At 43.7% G+C, this 19,460-nt stretch overlaps 1 protein-coding gene across 2 annotated transcripts in view; it reads right to left on the reverse strand.

The window, feature by feature from the left end:
* The window catches only part of srgap3 (SLIT-ROBO Rho GTPase activating protein 3), a 302,285-nt gene that overhangs the window by 134,144 nt on the left and 148,681 nt on the right, over positions 1-19,460 (reverse strand). For both annotated transcript variants that reach the window (XM_060919551.1, XM_060919552.1), the window contains exon 3: positions 7,690-7,852. In XM_060919551.1, the coding sequence (XP_060775534.1) occupies positions 7,690-7,852 (163 nt within the window). The remainder of the gene's footprint in view (positions 1-7,689; positions 7,853-19,460) is intronic.

The raw sequence follows: 19,460 nt of genomic DNA on the forward strand, positions 1-19,460 counted from the left end.
CGCTCGCTGAACGGGGAAGCAGCCAGGATGGAATTCCCGTCCCGGATCCAGATCGGAGCTGACGTGGAAGATCTGGAGACAAGAGGTTTCAACTGTGATACGTGGAGTGAATGCGTCACATGGTGAGTGGTAACGCCAGGTTGACGGAACATGGATTGATTACCTTACTGATGAGGAAGGGTCCTATGTACCTGGGAGCCAGCTTGCAGGAGACGGTTCTGAGAGGCAGATGGTGCATGGAGAGCATGACTCGCTGCCCCACCTGGTAGGTGGGCGCCTTAGAGCGGCGTTTGTCGGCCTGCCTCTTGGAAGCTAGGGTGGAGCATAGGAGTCTTCTCTGGGCCAACACCCACGTCCTCCTGCAGCGGCGTATGAATGTCTGGACTGAGGGTACGGTGACCTCCTCCTCTTGGTTGGGGAAGAGTGGTGGTTGGTAGCCTAGGGAGCACTGGAAGGGCGAGAGACCTGTGGCAGATGAAGGCAGAGTGTTGTGAGCATATTCAACCCAAAGTAGGTACTTACTCCAAGAACCGGCATCCCTGGACGCCATGCGCCTGAGTTCCACTTCCAAGTCTTGATTTGTCCTTTCCGCCTGGTTTGAGGGTGGAAACCTGATGAGAGACTACAGGAGGCCCCAGTGAGTTTGCAGAAGGCCCTCCAGAACTGCGCAGTGAATTGAGGACCCCGGTCGGAGACGATGTCAGAGGGGAGTCCGTGTATGCGGAAGGTGTGGAGGATGAGTAGTTTGGCAGTTTCTTTAGCTGTGGGAAACTTGGGCAGAGGGATGAAGTGGACTGACTTAGAGAAACGGTCAATGACTGTGAGAATGCATGTGTTGCCACCTGAGTTGGGGAGTCCTGTGAGGAAGTCCAGGGTGATGTGTGACCAGGGTCGACGAGGAATCGGGAGGGGTCTCAGCAAGCTGGCAGGGGGTCAATTGGCTGTCTTGTTCCGGGCACGCGTGTCGCAGGCTGCCACGAACTCCTGGACGTCTTCCTTGATCGATGGCCACCAGAAGCGTTGTTGAATGAGTGCCAGGGTTCGAGCAGCTCCCGGGTGACAAGCCAACTTGGAGCCATGACCCCAGTACAGCACATCGGTTCGCACAGAACAGGGAGCAAACAGATGGTTACATGGTATATTGCTAGAGTTACCAGCCCCGGGGTCCTGCTCCAGGGCCTTCTGCACTAACATCTCTACCTCAATTAGGGCGGTCCCCACCAGACAGCGTGGGGGGAGGATGGTTTCAGGCATTCTAGACTCCTCCTGGTGGGAAGAGAATATCCTGGACAGGGCATCAGGCTTGCCATTCTGGGAGCCTGGGCAGTAGGAGAGCGTCAACCAGAATCGGGAGAAGAAGAGAGACCATTGGGCTTGACGTGAGTTGAGACGTTTGGCGGACTTGAGGTATTCTAGATTTTTGTGGTCGGTCCAGACAATGAAGGGGAGATCCGACCTCTCAAACCAGTGTCTCCACTCCTCCAAGGCCAGCTTGACAGCCAACAGCTATCTGTCGCCGATGTCGCAGTTCTGCTCAGCAGGGGACAGCTGGTGAGAGAAGAAGGAGCAGGGGTGGACCTTGTTATCATTGGCCCTCTGGGAGAGAACGGCTCCGACCCCGGACTCGGAAGCGTCGACCTCCACAATGAACTGCTTGGCCAGGTCGGGTATGGTGAGGATGGGTGCTGTGGTGAATTTGCGTTTGAGCATGGAGAAGGCTTTCTTTGCTTCCTCCCCCCACTTGAACGGGCTCTTGATTGAGGTCAATGCTGTGAGAGGTCCGGTCACGGTGCTAAAGTGGCGGATGAAGCGCCTGTGGAAATTAGCGAACCCCAGGAAACACTGGAGCTCCCACCGCAAGGATGGGGTGGGCCAGTCAGCGACTGCTTCAAGCTTGAGGGGGTCCATCTGGATCCTCGCTGAGGAAATGATGAACCCAAGAAATGAGACGGAGCTCTGGTGGAACTCACTTTTTTCCACCTTGACAAACAGCTTATTCTCTAACAGGCACTGGAGGACCTGCCGGATGTGACCCCGATGTTCCTCCAGGGAGTGGGAGAAGATCAGGATGTCATCCAGGTACACGAAAACAAAGATGTTGAGATAGTCCCTTAAGATGTCGTTCACGAGTGCCTGAAAGACTGCGGGTGCGTTGGTCAGGCCGAAGGGGACTATGAGGCACTCGTAGTGACCCGTGGCGGTGTTAAAGGCCGTCTTCCAGTCGTCTCCCTCCCTGATCCTGATGAGATGGTAGGCATTACATAGCTCCAGCTTGGTAAATACCTTGGCTCCCTGGAGTAGTTCAAAGGCCGTGGTCATGAGCAGTAGCAGGTAGCAGTTCTTGACCGTGATGGCGTTGAGACCTCAATAATCAATGCAGGGGTGGAGCGAATTGTCTTTTCTCCACGAAGAAGAATCCCACCCTTGCTGGGGAGGAGGAAGGGTGGATGATCCCAGCTGCCAAGGACTCAGAAATGTACTCCTCCATAGCTTGCCTCTTGACGGGAGAGAGAGAGTAGAGTCGTCCTTTGGGTGGCGCCATCCCAGGCAGGAAGTATATTCCACAGTCATAGGCAGTGATGGGAATAACGGCGTTAGAAATAAACGGCATTACTAACAGCATTACTTTTTTAGTAACGAGTAATCTAACTAATTACTTTTTACATTGTTATAACGCCATTCCCGTTACTTACAATAAAATACTATGCGTTACTTTATTAAAGCTGTTTTCATCTGGCACGCTGCTCATTCAGCCTTTCTTTACTCTGCTTTAGTGTGGGGCGGGGAGACGCGAGACAATGGCATAGTCAGCCAATCAGAGTAGATTTGGACAACATACGTAGGTAGGCCACGCCTACTGCACTACTGCGCACACTTTCAATCAGAAGACACAGCGATGGCGCGCGGTCAGCCCAACACTGCACTTTCAAACTGGAAATACAGCATTACTTTTCATTACTTGAAATAAAAGGCAAAAATGTCTACGTGCAATGCACATTATGTCGAGGAACAAAGCGTTTGTCCTTGTCAGTGGCCAGTAATTAGTAACAATTTTAATAACTACAAAAATATATTAAATTTGATAGATATCTTATCTCACATTATCCCACAAAAATATTAATATAGTGTAGATAACGTTACTAATTGGTTCTGTTAAGTGTCCATTTCAGTCATTAAACACATTTAACATTCACTTTTATTATGATTACACTAATTGAATTTGTTTTTGGTTTTTTTTTTGGGGGGGACACAAAATGTAACGAAATAATTACTTTCCCTGGTAATTAGTTACTTTTATGACAAAGTAACTCCGTTACTAACTCAGTTACTTTTTGGGAAAAGTAACTAGTAACCATAACTAATTACTTTTTGAAAGTAACGTGCCCAACACTGGTCATAGGGTCTGTGAGGAGGGAGGGACACTGCTCGGGTCTTACTGAAGACAAGCTTTAGATTCAGGTATTCCGGAGGCACGTGAGAGAGGTCGGGAAACTCGCTGGCTGAAGGCTGTGGTGGCTTGGCGGTAGGCAGAGTGGAGTGTAGGCAGGAAGCTAGGCAGGATTGGCTCCAGCCTAAGATGGTGTTGTTGGCCCAGTTTAGGTGGGGGTTGTGCTGCATTAACCAAGGTAATCCTAGAACGATGGGTACGTGGCGGTTGTTCATGACGTGAAGTTGGATGGTTTCAGAATGATTACTGGAAATCCTCAGGGTGAGCGGGGCGGTGAGGTGGGTGATGGTGGTCAAGCTGGTGCCATTGAATGTCAGGATGGTGAGAGGAAAGTCGAGAGCGAGTAGCGGGATTCCCAGACGCTTGGCAGTGGCTGAGCAGATCAGGTTCCTGTCCGCCCCTGAGTCGACGAGGGCCTGAAAGTGGTGATGCTGGTTGTCAAGGAGGATGATGACAGGGAGTAATGGTCGATCAGCGGGGGACTGGTTTCGAGTGTTGCCCACCAGGGCCCCTCGATTCACTGGTGGGCTCGTCCTTTTAACGGGCAGGCTCAGGAGATGTGTCCCAGATGACTGCAGTAGAAGCAGGCCCCTGTGCTCCGCTTGCGCTGTCATTCTTCAGCTGACACCCGAACCCAGTATACCTGCATGGGTTCAATGGACGAAGCGGGAGATGGAGAGGAGGTGAAGCTGGGGCGAGTCTTCTCTCTCCTCCGTTGCTGGATACAGGTGTTGATACGGTTGGCGAGGTCCATGAGGCTGGAGAGGTCCGACGGCAGTTCCCGCGATACCAGTTCATCCTTAATGGCGTCGGACAAGCCGTGCAGGAACGCGTTGACCTGGGCGCTCTCGTTCCAACCACACGATGCCGCCAAAGTCCGGAACTTGATGGTGTAGTCTGAGGTAGACCGGGACCCCTGCCGCAGCTCCATGAGTTCTCTAGCCGCCTCCTGGCCAGACAGAGAGCGGTTGACAGTTCGCCTCATCTCCTCGGAGAAATCTTTGAAGTTGGAGCAGAAATGTGCATCAGCGTCCCAGACCGCTGTTCCCCACTCCCTGGCCTTGCCGGTGAGGAGCGTGATGGTATACGCTACCCGGGAGTATTCTGTGGGGAAGGCCAGAGGTTGCAGCTCTAGGATTAATGAGCATTGAGACAAGAATGATCTGCAAGTACCTGGTTCTCCATCGTAGGGTTGAGGTGCTGGGAGTCTCGGCTCGCGGAGAAAGGTGGTGGCAGGAGCTGGAGTTGGAGACGGCTGGGCAGGTGTAGGCACAGCTTGATAACGCTGCATCTGTGTGGTGAGGAGGTTGAGTGAGTCAGACAGGGTGGCGAGGGTCTGATTGACTTGTTGTAGGTCTTGTTGATGGGTCCTGAGGAGAGTCCCTTCTTGTTGGATGGCCGTTCTCAGATGGGTGAATTCTGCTGGATCCATGTTGGCCAGAACGTACTGTTAGGGGTGCTGGAGGTGTGATGAATTAGGACCCAAAAGCAGAACACGCACACAGACAGTAATCCAAGAAGCATAGTAGGGTTAATTCAGAAAGAGGCGTGGCAAAAATGTAAACAAACTTGATTAAGAAAACAGTAACGGAAATAGTCCAGGCATAAAAAAAAAAACGTGAAACTTGACTTGAAAAAATGAGGCAGGCAAAGACATGAAAAAACACTTGGAGGAAAAAACATGAAAAACTCTCGAGGCAAAAAAACGGCTAGAGTCTGCATACGAGACGTTCTGGCACTGTCTGTGGCTGAGAACGGCGTTTAAAAAGGCAGCGGTGGTAATCAGGAAGTGAATGCAGGTGAGCGCTCGCTGAACAGGGAAGCAGGCAGGATGGAATTCCTGTCCCGGATCTGGATTGGAGCTGACGTGGAAGATCCACAAACTCAGGAGTGGATGTCCGGGGCGGAGTGTGACATTTTCCGTGCATACCAAGCCTTGCTATTCTCTTACTGCCTTTCTGCCTGTTTGACCTTTGCTAGTGTTTTCTCATTTCCTCGATTTCTGTTTTGCCCACTTTACTCTGTTCGCCGATCACCTGACCCTAGCTTGTTCTTTGACTATGATTCCTGTCTCTCGTTTTGGCTTGGTTTGCAATTCTAAAGCTGTCTTCCACCGTACGTACATCCGCAAGTGCCTGCGTCCTCACACGTATAGTAACGTACAATAGTAGGAATACACGTGGCTTCACTGTAGGCAGATGTAACACAGCTCTAATACTGCAAAAACACAAAAAAAATAGATCTAAAATGGGAAAGAGATGTTGTGCGATTGACTATATAAATAGATTTCATAAGAAATTGGTGCTGATTTTTTACTCGAGACTGCTGAAAGCTAAAGAAAAGAGAACAAATGGAGGTCGTACAAATGTTCATAAAAGTTTATTAACAAAATGCATATTTGTAATTAACTTTTTTCATTTATAACAAAAGGAATATTTTAATTAATAGGCTATTATATTTAACTTCAACATTTACAAACGTGGTAAATAATTATTGTTCGTTATTCAGAAAATTAAATAAAAGGGTTTTTTTATTTAACAAAAGGAATATTTAAGTTGATGAAGAATAGGAAAATTAATGTTTAATTTTTTGCATTTAATAACATTTTCATGATTTAATTATTTTCAAAAACTCTGTGAGAAAATCGAATCATGAAGCCAACATTGTGGATTGAATCAAATCATGAATTGGGTGAATCATAACGTGCCTACAAGTTACTCTCTCACAATTGCAATAAACATCACAAAGTTATGATGTTTTATCCCTCAATTACTTGATATCACACACTTGCGAGTTAGTGTTTCCATTTCCAAGAATCACACCAGAGCAATAGAGGCAGCAGTGTGTAAAGAAGCAATATATCTTACCTGTAGTATTCTCCTCAGCAGGAACCAGCAGCTCCAAGAGAATGTTTTAGGCTAAATAGAAGAGTTACTGCACCTGAGGTGTTGGTGTGGCTCACAATTGTGAGATAAAAATCCACAATTGTGAGATAAAAATCCGCAACTGTGAGATATTAGCTCACAATTGCAGGATGAGTCTATGTAATATTTTCTCATATGTGCAGAAAAAGCCATAATATTCATATATAACTATTATCCATTCATTCATTATGCATAACCGTTTATCATGTTCAGGGTCATGGGCAAGCTGGAGCCAGCTGACTATGGGCGAGAGGTGGGGTACACCCTGGATAAGTCAATTTAGAGCCACCAATTAGCCTAAGCTGCATGTCTTTGGGGGAAACCGGAGCACCGGGAGGAAACCCACGTAGACACGGGGAGAACATGCAAACTCCACACAGAAAGGCCCCTGCTGGCCGCTGGGATCAAACCCCGACCCTTCTTGCTGTGAGGTGACAGCGCTAACCACTACACCACCGTGCCACCCACCAATTAATCTATAAATGAATTTGTCTTCAGATGAATAAGGCAGTTCTTCTCTTGCTTTTTAAATGACATTTTTAGATAGGGCCCCATCAGCTATGCGGTTCAAACCCAGAACCTTCTTGCTGTGAGGTGACACTGCTAACCACTACACCACCATGCTGCCTGTGCATCTCACCCTAGTTGTGACCACAGCTCTTGTCTGAATTGTCATGCCCGGGGATTAACCTGTGCTAACTGACTAATTTGGTTTAAATTAACAAAATAAGGGTGGAACATTGTTCAAATAACCTTGGTCCAACTCTGGTCTTTGGTTTGAAAGAGGAATTAGTAGCAAGTGGGTGGCATGGTAGTGTAGTAGTTAGCACCATCTCCTCACAGCAAGAAGGTTCTGGGTTCAAGCCCAGTGGCCAATGGGGCCTTTCTGTGTGGAGTTTGCATGTTCTCCCCGTGTCTGCATGGGTTTCCTCCAGGTGCTCTGGTTTCCCCCACAGTCCAAAGACATGCAGGTTAGGTTAACTGGTGGCTCTAAATTGACCGTAGGTGTGAACGTGAGTGTGAATGGTTGTTTGTCTCTATGTGTCAGCCCTGTGATGACCTGGTGACTTGTCCAGGGTGTACCCCGCCTTTCGCCCGTAGTCAGCTGGGATAGGCTCCAGCTTGCCCCTGACCCTGCACAAGATAAGTGGTTGCAGATAATAGATGGATTAGTAGCAAGTACTATAACTCGTTAACTAGCATTTTTTGCATGAATGTCTCAAAAGTATTCACATTAAGACGGATATCCCGCAGGCACTATGGTGTGACACAACATTCCTTGTACCTTATGTTAAAGAGGAGACAAAGTAGACACACCTTTTTAAAGAGGCGAATGACATCCTCGCTGATCTGCGCCAGGCGAACGATGACATTGTTGATGTAGATGTCATTGAGTGTGGCATGGTCTCGGCTTTCTCTGCGAGTCTGATTTAAAACCAGGTACCAGCAGTTGACTGAAGACAGGAGGTGCTGGTCTTTCCTAAACAGAGACAGAAATCAGGAACGTTAATATGGCCACGGTCTGACAGCTAGGTCTATTATTCAGACTGTTAGATGAATTGAGGTTCAAACACAGCAAGTTCCCTGTGGGTACACTTATATAAACACAGCTTATTTTGCCTTTTCAGGAGCACAAAATAATGGCCAAAAAATAAACTAATTGTGAGTAAGCACGCACTGGGAACAGAGTATTCATTGATTTGCTACTTGCTTGTAGTCAGTGCTGTATTCATTATATTATTATGTTTTACTGTGTGGAAAGAATCAGTCACACCTTTATGTAATTATCTTGGCTAATTAAAGCCAAAATCTGGCAAAACAACCACAACCCTACCAAGCAATACACAATCTGTGTATGCAGCTCAGGAATCTGTTTATTGTCTGAAGCTGTCAGAGAATTGAACATGCAGTCGCTTTTAATTAACTTTATTCAGCAAAATCATGGTTTCGATGCCTAGTCCCATTTTCTCTAAATGGCATCTCACAGGCTGCCATTATTTCCTTCCAGCAGAAATAGAGACTAAAGGGGACCTTTCTCAGCGTCCTTGAATACTGATGCCACACAACACACCCGAACACATGCATTTACATGCAAACATGATGTCTGGCAGCTCATCGATCACTTAATACCTTAACGCTGGTAATCATAATGACCCTGAACCAGAGGGAGAGTGAAAGAGTCCTTGCATGATCCTAATCTGTTTTCACGGCCTTAAGCTTTCACTAACCACCAACATCCCCCCCAACCCCCACCTCCATCTCAACCCTATCTCCTTCCCCAATCAATCAACAAGCCTGAGGATGAAAAAAAGCTTGGCTGGAAGGTGACTCATGAAAAGCAAAGAGATAGCTGGATGGGGTTTCAGATAAGGTGAGTAGGAGAAGCAATTACTTTGGGGAGCAAGATGAGAGAGAAATCTGTAGCGTCACTCTTTTCGGAGAGTAGCAGATGCTAAATATCATGTCTTTAATCTCTTACACCTCAGCTACAAGATTATATATGCACACACACACAACCCCAATTCCAAAAAGTTGGGACATTGTGCAAAACATAAATAAAAACAGAATATGAAGATTTGCAAATCATGGAAACCCTATATTTCATTGAAAATAATATAAAGACAACATATCAAATGCTGAAACTGAGAAATGTTTATTGTTTTTTGAAAAATATATGCTCATTCTGAATTGATTTCAGCAACATGTTTCAAAAAAGTTGGGACAGGGGCAACAAAAGACTGAAAAAGATGTGTAATGCTAAAAAAAACCCGAATTTGGTTAATTGGCAACAGGTCAGTAACATGATTGGGTATAGAAAGAGGATCCCAGAGAGAAGGAGTCTCTCAGAATATGGGGAGCGGTTCACCGCTCTGTGAAAGACTGCGTGGGCAAACAGTGCAACAATTTAAGAATAACGTTCCTCAATGTAAAATTGCAAAGAATTTGAGGATCACATCATCTGTGGTACATAATATCATTAAAAGATTCACAGAATCTGGAGAAATCTCTGTATGCAAGAGACAAGGCTGAAAACTGACATTGGATGTCTGTGATCTTCAGGCCCTCAGGTGACACTGCCGCCCGTGGGCGGCACGGTGGTGTAGTGGTTAGCACTGTCGCCTCACAGCAAGAAGGTTCTGGGTTCGAGCCCAGTGGCTGACGGGGGCCTTTCTGTGTGGAGTTTGTATGTTCTCCCCGTGTCTGCGTGGGTTTCCTCCGGGTGCTCCAGTTTCCCCCACAGTCCAAAGACATGCAGTTAGGTTAACATAGGACGGCCTTGGGCTGAAGTGCCCAAGAGTGGCGGCGCGTATGTATGCAGCAGCTTTGCTCTCCTGTGATGAACTAAATTTTGTTGTACATTTGTGCAGTGACAATAAAGGCATTCTATTCTATTCTATTCTATTCTATTCTATTCTAAAAGCAGACACTTGTCTGTAGTGGAAATCACCGTATGGGCTCAGGAACACTTCAGAAAACTATCATCTGTGAAAACAGTTCATAACTGCATCCACAAATGCAAGTTAAAACCAGATATAAACAATATCCAGAAACACTGTCACCTTCTCTGGGCCCGAGCTCTTTTACGATGGATCGAGGCAAAGTGGAAAATTGCCCCGAGGTCTGATGAATCAAAAGTAGAAATTCTTTTCATAAATCATGGACACCACATCCTCCAGGCTAAAGAGGAGAGGGACCATCCGGCTTGTTATCAATGCACAATTCAAAAGCCAGCATCTGTGATGGTATGAGGGTGCATTAATGCACATGACATGGATAGCTTGTATATTTGGGAAGGCATCATTAATGCATCATTAATAAAGGAGACCCAGAACTGTTGAGCAACTGAAATTGTATATCAGGGAAGAATGGGACAACATTTCTCTTTCAGAACTAGAGAAATTGGTCTCCTCAGTTCCCAAACGTTTACAGAGTGTTGTTAAAAGTAGAGGTGGTAGCCCCTGTCCAACACAGTGGTAGACATGCCCCTGTCCCAACTTTTTTGAAACGTGTTGCTGACATCAAATTCAAAATGAGCATATATTTTTCAACAAGCAATAAAATTATTCAGTTTCAGTATTTGTTGTCTTTGTACTATTTTCAAAGAAATATAGGGTTTCCATGATTTGCAAATTATTGCATTCTGTTTTTATTTACAGTTTACATAGCATCCCAACTCTTTTGGAACTGGGGCTATGTATGTGTGTGTATAAATATAATTTATGCAGGATTCATATCAGATTGTTTAACATGCAATTACATGAGGCAGGATCCAAATGTGAAAATGTCCATTGTTGGGGTGACATCACAGGCAGAGCACACAACACGAGGATGATCCGTAAATAAAACATGAAAAGAGGTTAAAGTGAAAACCAAAGAACACAGGAACAGGATGCAAGCTTCATAACTTAACAAGATAAATAACATGAAAGGAATTCACAAGGATGAACAGAAACAACAGGACAGAATTAATCAAATTAATCACGAGAGACACAGAACAGGTGAAGACATTAGGGTAGTCAACCACTATAAGGCAGGGATCACACTGACCAGCGATAGTACCAACAGAGGTGGCAGATTTTTATTGTTTGCTTTGGATCGGCAGTGGAAGGGTTGACACTGCTAGTGCTACACTAGTGACATAGGAGTAGAGCGTTGGTTCAACATGAACTTGATTCTGAGCTTTCTGAACATAACGCAATGCTCATCAGTGTCAGTTGAGTGGATCCTAGGAACGTTTCCGGTGTTTTGACCAATCAAAGCAGTAAAATTCATATGGGGCGGGACGTCTGAAATGACAAGAAGAGATATTTGTGAACGCAGTGTCCTGGACCCAAACTGAACAAGACTCTCTCTCTTTTAAACTTTCCTCAACTACCAGTCACAAAGCTACTATTAGATTGTTGTATGGAATGTTAGTGCTTTGCATCACTTAGGAACAAGACAGAACTTTGTTTGCATTTCAATGTGATCCCCACCTAAGAAAAAAGCAGATCATTACATGTCATAACATAAACAAAAGCACATGGAGTGAACTAAAAACAAAATGCAATAATGGCGCTCATTATGGTGAGGAATGTGCCTCCCATTGAGAAGGAGAATTCCTGAAATGTTCCCCTCAAAAACCATACATTTTCAGATTATGGTCATGGATCACAAATGTGACTAAAACATACATGATGGACAACAGTTCAGTTTGGCTGTCCCTATCAATCTTTCATGAGCCAAGACAGTGTTTTCACATAAGACAATCTGGCTTTCCCTCACACTACAGAATGCTGAGTTACTGTATAAATACATTAAATATTTGTGAGTTTAAATCACTGTGTCCAAGGCTGAACTGTAAGTAGATGTGAGGGATTAAGACTGGATTTCACACAACACACACCACAGGATAATCTCAGAAGATAATCAGTTAAGATAGCCTTTGCTTATATGATTATTTTAAAAGGAAACAGGGTGCATTAAAACTTCAAAATACAAATTTATTACTCCAGCAGATAATCATGTTATGATAACTTTGTCCATAAAATACTCACGTGACTCTCATAATGAGTCTGTTTTAATATTCAATCATAATTTGTTGGTTAATGCTGGTGTTTTGCTATATTGGTTGAAGGCAAATGTTTCACATTCAAATGCTTCATATGTACAGGGGGCTGCAAAAGTAGGTATACAGTAATGAAAAGCCATTCGCACAAAATGTTATTTTATTGATTATACAAACACATCAATAATAAAAACATATTAATCCCTCAAATGTTCAAACTGTTTGCCCCCGGCATTCACACACTCCACTAGTCGAGTGTGGGCACCCATGTACACTCTGGCACAAAGGTCTTTATCAGCATCAATTTCCTGGCAAGCCTCCCATATGAACTGAATCATGGCATCAACAGAACATGGCTTGCGTGTGAAAACCCTATCTTTTATACATCCTCAGAAAAAGAAGTCTGTGGGTTGAGATCCGGCGAACGTGGTGGCCAGTCAATGGCTCCCCGATGTCCAATCCACCTGTTGGGAAATTCTTTGTCAAGTAGCATACGCACACTGAGTGTGAAGTGTGGTGGCGCCCCATCCTGCTGAAAGTAGAATTCGTCCTGCTGCTGTTGTTTGCGTACAATCCTTACCGTATACCTACTTTTGCAGCCCCCTGTGTATATATATATATATATATATATATATATATATATATATATATATATATATATATATATATGCACAGTGCCTAAAAGCAGAGCTCCTGATGAGTGTACGAGCAAAATATTTGCAAGGGCACAAAATCAACCTGAACAGAATAATATTATACAGTAGCATATGAACCATCAAATTGTGTATTGTTGTGTATTTCATGTCAATGAATTGCTGCATTGTCTTGTAACAGTGAAACTAATAATGAGAGATGCATCACAGTTATGAATACATGTTTATTCCTGTCTTTGACACCACATGCCATGCGCCAGAAACAACATCACGACATTTATTATGGTGTGACTCTGCTGGGTGTCTGGTGGATATCAGTGAACCAGCGCTTTCACTTTACATCATTATTATATAGTTACGATCGAATATCAAACTTGATATGTCAAACAGTTGTCTGGTTACATCATTCACGTCCACGCTCAGTGCCATTAGGATTAATTAGCATGCACCTGTTCCTGATGAGAGCACAATCACAGCGCATACATACTAAGGACTCTCAGTAACACACAGACTTTGCGAAATATACGTTCTGTACCCTGTGTCTGATGTTACCAAGCGTTTTGTGTCGGTTTTCTGATTTTGACCCTGTTTGTGTTTTTGGACTGTGAGTATTGTGTATTATCTCTGATCTCCTGTCTGTGCCTTACTCGACCACTGCTTGCTCTTTGACTGCCGTTGTCTATGTTTTGGATCTGTTTGCTAGTACTGTATGCTTTCAATAAAACTCTTCCTGCACTTAGATCCGTCTCCCGCCCTTACATGACAGAAACTGTCAATTGTCCGATCAGCTAGTGGACTAACAAAACTGTTTTAATGAGTTTTATGTGAAACTGTTGTGAATATTTTCCATAAAATCTGTTAGTAAATAATCCCACATTATTTTTTAAAAAGCAAATTAAAAATAAGCGGTGAATAAAAACCCATTTAATGTAAATAAAGATACAAATTTCATTGTCCGGTGGTCAAGTGTTTATGAGATACGTTGCCTTGCACTTCTGATCGGGTTCCCTGTGGTGGTACACGGACAGACGTACGTACGTTGTATAATCAAGCAATCAAAAATCAGGTCCACTTCACACGTTTTGTGTACGGGGACCTCCGCTATAAAATCCTGCTCTTGAGCTCAGCAGTGGTTCAATTCAACATTGGATTTCTTTGGCACACCATAGTTTTTTGAGTGGATTTACAGACTGAAACATGAATTTCGGTTTAAAAATACTGTGGTTATAACAAGCTATCAGACAGTGGCAGTGGACTTAATACTGCTCCTCACTTGAGTGATAAATGAGCCGAAATTGAAGGTCACAATCATGCATAACATACCATAGTTACAGCAAGTCTGTAGCTACATCTGACGTCTGAATAACAATGTGTGTAATAGCCGTATTAAATCCTCAACTCTGGATACGACCCTTTGCACATGACTGCGCTTGTTAACTGTAACACTGGGTCTATATTCATCATTGACTTTCTGCATGTCTCCTCTTCAGTGCATTTCAGTCTCACGATTAGCCTGCCAACTGTATACTTAACCTCTTGCATGGTTTAAATGATTGTGAATTTTGCACTGCCGCGTTCAGATTAAAATGATCTGTGACACAACCACTAAAATCTCAGCATAAAATATAGTTTCAAGGAATACACACACACACACACACACACACACACACTGGCCACTTTAATAGGAACTGGTTCTTGATTCGAAGATTCCTGTTCCTGGCTGGCAGGAGTGGAACCCAATGTGGTTGTCTGCTGTTGCAGGCTGAGATGCTTTTCTGCTCACCACGGTTGTAAAGAGTTGCTATGAGTTACTGTATTCTTCCTGGCAGCTCGAACCAATCTGGCCATTTTCCTCTGACCTCTGTCGGTGCAGTTGGGTAATTGAGTGATCAATCTCATTAAATCTGAAGGTTAATAATTAAAATTGAATCAGTCTCATTTGAATCATACAATTGAATCATTCTCATTGAATCAGTCTCATTGAATCATTAAGTCACTCATGGAATCAGTCTCATTGGATCAGTCTCATTAATTAATACCATTAATTTTGGTGCTTAATAATAAATTACCAAACAGCTAAATTATGGCATATTCCAAATTATTATGATCACTTACCATATTACATAACTCATATGCACCTTGAATTCTTTGAAATTGTGTGACTTCAAAAGTATTGGAACAACAAATAAAACAGTTTCAATAATAACTGAATTTATTATAATAAAGATAAAAATGAATAATAAAAGATGAAATATATACAAATATGATATATACTTGATGAGATGTGTGTGTGTGTGTATGTGTGTGAGAGTGTGTGTGTGTTTGGTGAAGACAAAAGATTAGCTTTGTGTGTTAATTAAGATGTGTTTGTGTGTGTGAGGCCTGGTGACCACGTGTTTCTGAGTAACACAAGAGAGCTAGCTTTGGTTGCTAATTGAGATGTGTTGACCACGTGTGGAGACACAGATTAGCCTTGTGTCGCTAGCTAAGACAAAGGAATGCTAGCTAAGGTGTGTTTGTGTTTGTGTGTGGCCTAAGCAAAGTTAGCATGGATTGCTAAATAGGTGTGTTTGTGGTAAACAAAAGGTTAGCCTAACTTGCTAACGAGACAAAAGAATTAGCCGTGTAGCTAGCTAAGGCCCAAGGATCCTACCTCGTGGAGTTAAGACAAAAGAATGTTATCTAAGGTGTGGGGGAGGGTGACCACGTGGTAAGGCCTTACAGTCCCTTGAGACAATGCAGTTAGCTCTGGATGCTAATGGGACAAAAGAATTAGCCATAGGCTAATTTCACTAGCTTATAACAGTACTAAATTCACTGAAATCTTGATGAGGTCAAGATACGTGTAATTAATGAAATTAAAGTGTTAGAAAGAAAGAGGTAGCATGCAATCTGTCTATTAAACAATTGAGAGAACATAGAACAATTATGGAACACTAAATCAGTGTGCACACTTAAACAGTTCCTGAGTTTAAATTCACACTAAGTAAATAAACTAATTCCTAAGACTAGTCTTTTTGCCCAAAAATTGCCAGTCTTACTCAGTATTTTGCTTATAGCAAGATTATGGAGATATGTTCTGAGGCGTTTGGAGTTTCACCATTGTGAAGCACGTGAGTCGCTCCGTGAAGCAGAGGATCTCTTGGTCCGACGTGTGGTCGCTCGTGATGAAAGAAAGTCTCTGATCAAAATAATGTGCACAGCGCTTTAATTAGGAGGAATTTGATCGCTCCTAACTTTAAACTAAAACTGCTTTGAGCGGCAGTTTGGTAATGTTACTGACAGACAAACAAAATCGGTTGTAATTCTATCTGAGTTTAAAAATCGCGTGATTCTGGAGTCTACCGTGGCCAAGGGTAAACAAAAAGAAATCGCGCTGAATCGTGGATCTTGCAGAAAGAAAGAAAAAGACGTCTTATCTTGGGTGCTCGGCGGAGCAAATCCTCTTTGTATCCAAACGGCTTGGAGTCCAGACGGAAAGAGAGAGAGAGAGAGAAGTCCTCCTTGTGTCCGTGTTGAAATCATGGCGCCAAAAGAGGAGCTAGGAGTTTTCGGGTTTCTTATGCTTTCATGGAGGATGTGACGTTGGTGATCCCGCCCCCGCGTGACGTAGGTCAACGCGGAAGTTGGCTGGGAGTTGTAGTTTTAAAGGGACTGTCCCTACACCTCTCTTATCAACAAGGTGTTTCCAATCACACAACTCTCGCTCACTTAGTGTTTTTTTCCGCACCATTCTGTGTAAACTCTAGAGACTGTTGTGTGTGAAAACCCCAGGAGATCAGCAGTTTCTGAAATACTCAAACCAGTCCATCTGGCACCAACACCCATGCCACAGTGAAAGTCACAGAGATCACAATTTGTAAATAATAAACTCTAATCAGAGTGAGTTACAAAAAAAAATATTACTGTGTTGCACTGTGTGTACTCACTTCTTAAACCACACTTCTAATTAAATGTCATTTTTACATACTGCATTTTTACATATTACGTCAATGTTTGAAAAAATACCAAAAATATGCAATCGTGATTTTGTGCCATGTTTTTGAGCCCATAATGTAGTTTGTTCTGTTGCACTAGACACCACAGTACACAGAAGAGTCTCAGAGACTGACAGTATAGTCAGACGCATTCATCTGGTGTGCAGAAAATTTCTTTTCCATGATCATAAATGATAAAGAGTAAAAACACAGCTACAATAGAGAGTAGACAGTACAGAACCTACACCGCATTGCTCACATACTGATAACCAGACAACATGTCAGAGTTTTGCTTACTTTGAACTGAATGATATGTAACTAGTTTCTTTTATCTCCATGGCTGCTTACTAGCATTCTATTCTTTATTCTCACTGCACAAATGTACAACTAAATTTAGTTCTTCATAGGAGAGCAAAGCCACTGCGTACGCACACGCCACCACTTTTGGGCACTTTAGCCCAAGGCCATCCCATGTTAGCCTAACCGCATGTCTTTGGACTGTGGGGGAAACCAGAGCACCCAGAGGAAACCCACACAGACACGAGGAGAACATGTAAACTCCACACAGAAAGGCCCCATTGGCTGCTGGGCTCGAACCCAGAACTTTCTTGCTGTGAGGCGACAGTGCTAACCACTACACCACCGTGCCACCATTTTGCATGAGTTAAATTCAGTATTTCTATTGAGGCTGCGTTTCAACCATGAAATGAGCAGGTCATCATTTTGTATCAGGATCTCATCTCATCTCATTATCTCTAGCCGCTTTATCCTGTTCTAGAGGGTCGCAGGCAAGCTGGAGCCTATCCCAGCTGACTACGGGCAAAAGGCGGGGTACACCCTGGACAAGTCGCCAGGTCATCACAGGGCTGACACATAGACACAGACAACCATTCACACTCACAGTCAATTTAGAGTCACCAGTTAACCTAACCTGCATGTCTTTGGACTGTGGGGGAAACCGGAGCACCCGGAGGAAACCCACGCGGACAACATGCAAACGCCGCACAGAAAGGCCCTCGCCGGCCACGGGGCTCGAACCCGGACCTTCTTGCTGTGAGGCGACAGTGCTAACCACTACACCACCATGCCGCCCGTATCAGGATCAGGTTAGAGAAATAAAATTTTTGCTGCTGGAATGAGGATGATGTGGCATGAATAGAGCATCTATTTGTGCATTAAAATGAGGCCAAGTGAAGTGTTTTATCTCTCACCTCCCATTGATGCTCTGTGGAGACAGGTAAAAAATCTTAGGCAGAAGACTGTGGGAGTGAGAGTCGTATGAAACAGGCAATAAGAACTAAATAAAACCAAACAACAACAACAAAAAAAACCCTCAGATTTTCTCAACTTGCAAATAACAAGGACTTGTTGACAGATGGCAGCCGGTCAGATTACTGAATGTTCCACATGACTGGATGTCATGTTTTATGGTCCAGTATACCAAACCCAAAAAAGACCTCCTAAACAAGCAGGCAATTATAATTCTGCTTGATAAATTTAGTTTATTCAGTACACCAATGCACACTGAGCAGCACAACTGACTGCTGCAACTAATCCAGAATGCAGACTTGTTTTTCAATCTCCCTAAATCACACTATCATTAGATTCCTTCCACCTGCTTCCTGTCGCCACCACCATTAAAGTTTAAAGGTAGACTGCCTTTCAGATTTTTCAAGTGTAGGTCATAAAAATAATTTTCCCTGATAGCCAATTATTTTTGTTTAGTGGACTGAAAGCTACTGAATTCAAATCACAGACTTCCAATTTTATTCTCTATTTTTTTAAATAGAACAGTTCATAAATTTAGGGCCACATGGCTCTAAATTTGCAGCTATTTTTTCCTGCTTCACCATGACCCAATTCAAGATACTATGTCATGCATCATGTGGTGGGCTTTCCCTGTTCACGCAAGGTATTGTGGGATACAAATTTGAAACAGGAGAGGAAAATGGAGGATGTGAGTGTGCGAATGAAACATGAAAGCGCGACTACACTAATGGAAAGTGAGAAGAAAAGACGTTATGTTGCAAAGGAAAGGAAACACAGGACCAAACTAATAAATATCAGTGGTCAGTGAGCACCTCGGTGTGATCAGCTGTTCGTTTAGCGACAGAATGATGGAACTGTCAGTGCACGGTAGAGGTCTGCGCGGGTCGGATTTTTCAGTCCCGCTCCCGCCCGCGCCCGCATTGTGCAGTCCCGCTCCCGCCCGCGCCCGCAAAGAATTATGATTTTTCAGTCCCGCTCCCACCCGCGCCTGCCATATTTTGTCCCGCTCCCGCCTGCAAATCCCGCATGATGCAGACGTTCGCGTTATTTCTCAGGAAAGTTCTTGTCTTGACACAGCATGATGGTGCCCCGCCCCCTACTTTGAGTGGATTTGAGCATAAATATCTACAGCTCACATTCACGTTTGTTATTATTTACCTTGTTTCTGAATTCAGAATGTTGAAATGGCAGCATGTAGACCTAATAATAATAATTATTTAAGTAGGCTAATCATTTAAGTATGCGCTTTCCCGTGGTGCGTCTCCTATGAATAATTAGTGTGAAAGGAGAGATGGATCGCACTCTTGAACTTATTCTTTTAGTTACATTTCTTTTCAGTTGTTTTTAGCAGCAGAAGGAGACAAACGTTTCGGCTGTTGCCTTCGTCAGTGTCTCTAATAATAATAATAATAATAATAATAAACAATAAAAAAGACAGGCGAGCACGTAATTCCAAGTGGAAATTTGGTATATTTATTGTTCAGCCATACAAAACATTAGGCTAACCCAGTTTACATTTGTAAAGCATTTCTAACTAAAATGTCCGATTTCAGGACTCTTGACTTTTTAACGGTAAATGTACCTCTTTTTAAAGCAGCACTTACTTTTGAAGCACTGTGAGCTTCAGTAAAGGAGCTCTGC

Source organism: Neoarius graeffei, chromosome 4 (assembly GCF_027579695.1).
Source record: "Neoarius graeffei isolate fNeoGra1 chromosome 4, fNeoGra1.pri, whole genome shotgun sequence".
Taxonomy (NCBI): Eukaryota; Metazoa; Chordata; class Actinopteri; order Siluriformes; family Ariidae; genus Neoarius; species Neoarius graeffei.